This window comes from Trichinella spiralis (assembly GCF_000181795.1).
Source record: "Trichinella spiralis strain ISS 195 chromosome Unknown Scfld4778, whole genome shotgun sequence".
NCBI lineage: Eukaryota > Metazoa > Nematoda > Enoplea > Trichinellida > Trichinellidae > Trichinella > Trichinella spiralis.
In genome coordinates this window covers 1-1,202 of record NW_003531717.1, presented here as the reverse complement: position 1 = coordinate 1,202, position 1,202 = coordinate 1, and the positions used below count along the sequence as shown (strand labels likewise).

At 32.0% G+C, this 1,202-nt stretch overlaps 1 protein-coding gene across 1 annotated transcript; it reads left to right on the top strand.

Moving 5' to 3' along the window:
• Nucleotides 1–320: 320 nt before the first annotated feature.
• Tsp_13950 (glutamate dehydrogenase, NAD-specific) lies at nt 321–1,098 on the top strand. The gene is made up of 2 exons (XM_003367137.1): nt 321–606; nt 1,043–1,098. The coding sequence occupies exons 1-2, from the start codon at nt 321–323 to the stop codon at nt 1,096–1,098; spliced, it is 342 nt and encodes a 113-aa protein (XP_003367185.1).
• The last annotated feature ends 104 nt before the right edge of the window (nt 1,099–1,202 follow it).

The following is a 1,202-nucleotide window of genomic DNA, read 5'->3' as shown; positions in this document are numbered from 1 at the left end:
AAAATTAGCAGTCTTTGCATTTTGTGTGCAATGGAACCGTGAATGATACATACAGCTGCATCAGTGTTCATTTACCGATGTGGTAAACTTTGCCATATCTGTATCACTGTTCTTCTTCTTCTTCTTCTTGACAAATAGCATTTATTCATTTGTTCTGCTTGCATTGCACTTGCTTGCGATCGATTTATTCGCCATTCTTTCCTACTGTATCTTTTACACAGTGCACACAGAATATTCTTTAAAATTTTCATCAAATTTTATTAATTATTTTGAAATTTCATTTTTCTTTGTTTAGTTTGAAAAGAATATCTGAAAGTATGATGGAACCAATAGAGGAACAGCTTGATCCGAGCTATTTTTCTATGATTGAGCATTTTTTCGATCGTGGCTGTACAGTGTTGGAAAAATTCATGGAAACTGAGATCCAATTCAAAAAGATGACATCAGAGCAGAAGCGATCTCTGATTCTGGGTATTTTGGCACTGATCAAAAAGCCAACCAAAATGCTCTACATCAGTTTTCCGATAAAACGTGACAACGGTGAATTGGAAATTATCGAAGCTTGGCGTTGTCAGCACAGTGAACATCGTACCCCTTGTAAAGGAGGTTAGTATATGTTCTATTTTCAGCTAATTAATTTTCGTTAATTTATTTATTAATTAAAACTTCCTGCTGTTTTAGTTTTGCAACTAGAAATTAAATTTTTTTGTTTCATTGTTTGTTTTCTTTGTCATCATAATTATTATGTTAATTATTAAATTTTCTGATTATTTACAAGCATGAGAAGTTATTGGAAAAATGTTTCTGTAAAAACATTACTTTTCAACTTGAAAAATTGTTCTAATTATTATGAAATTTTAAAATGATCATCAAATAAGTTTTTCAAGTGTGGATGATGATAATTATTATTAAATAACTGAAAGAATGTTGACTAACTAACCTTGGCACAAATTCGAAATGCTTCTAAAAATAAGTTTTTTTTTGTGTACAATTGACCTGCAAATTAAAAATTAAATTTTTACATTTCATTTTTGCACTTCAGGCATACGTTTTGCCCCGAATGTTAGTGAAAATGAAGTGAAAGCTCTGGCGGCTTGATGACATTCCAATGCGCTGTTGTGATGTACCGTTGGTGGAAGCAAAGGGCTGTCGAATGACCTAAAAATACTCTGAAATGAATCGAAAGATCAACGTCGGTTGAC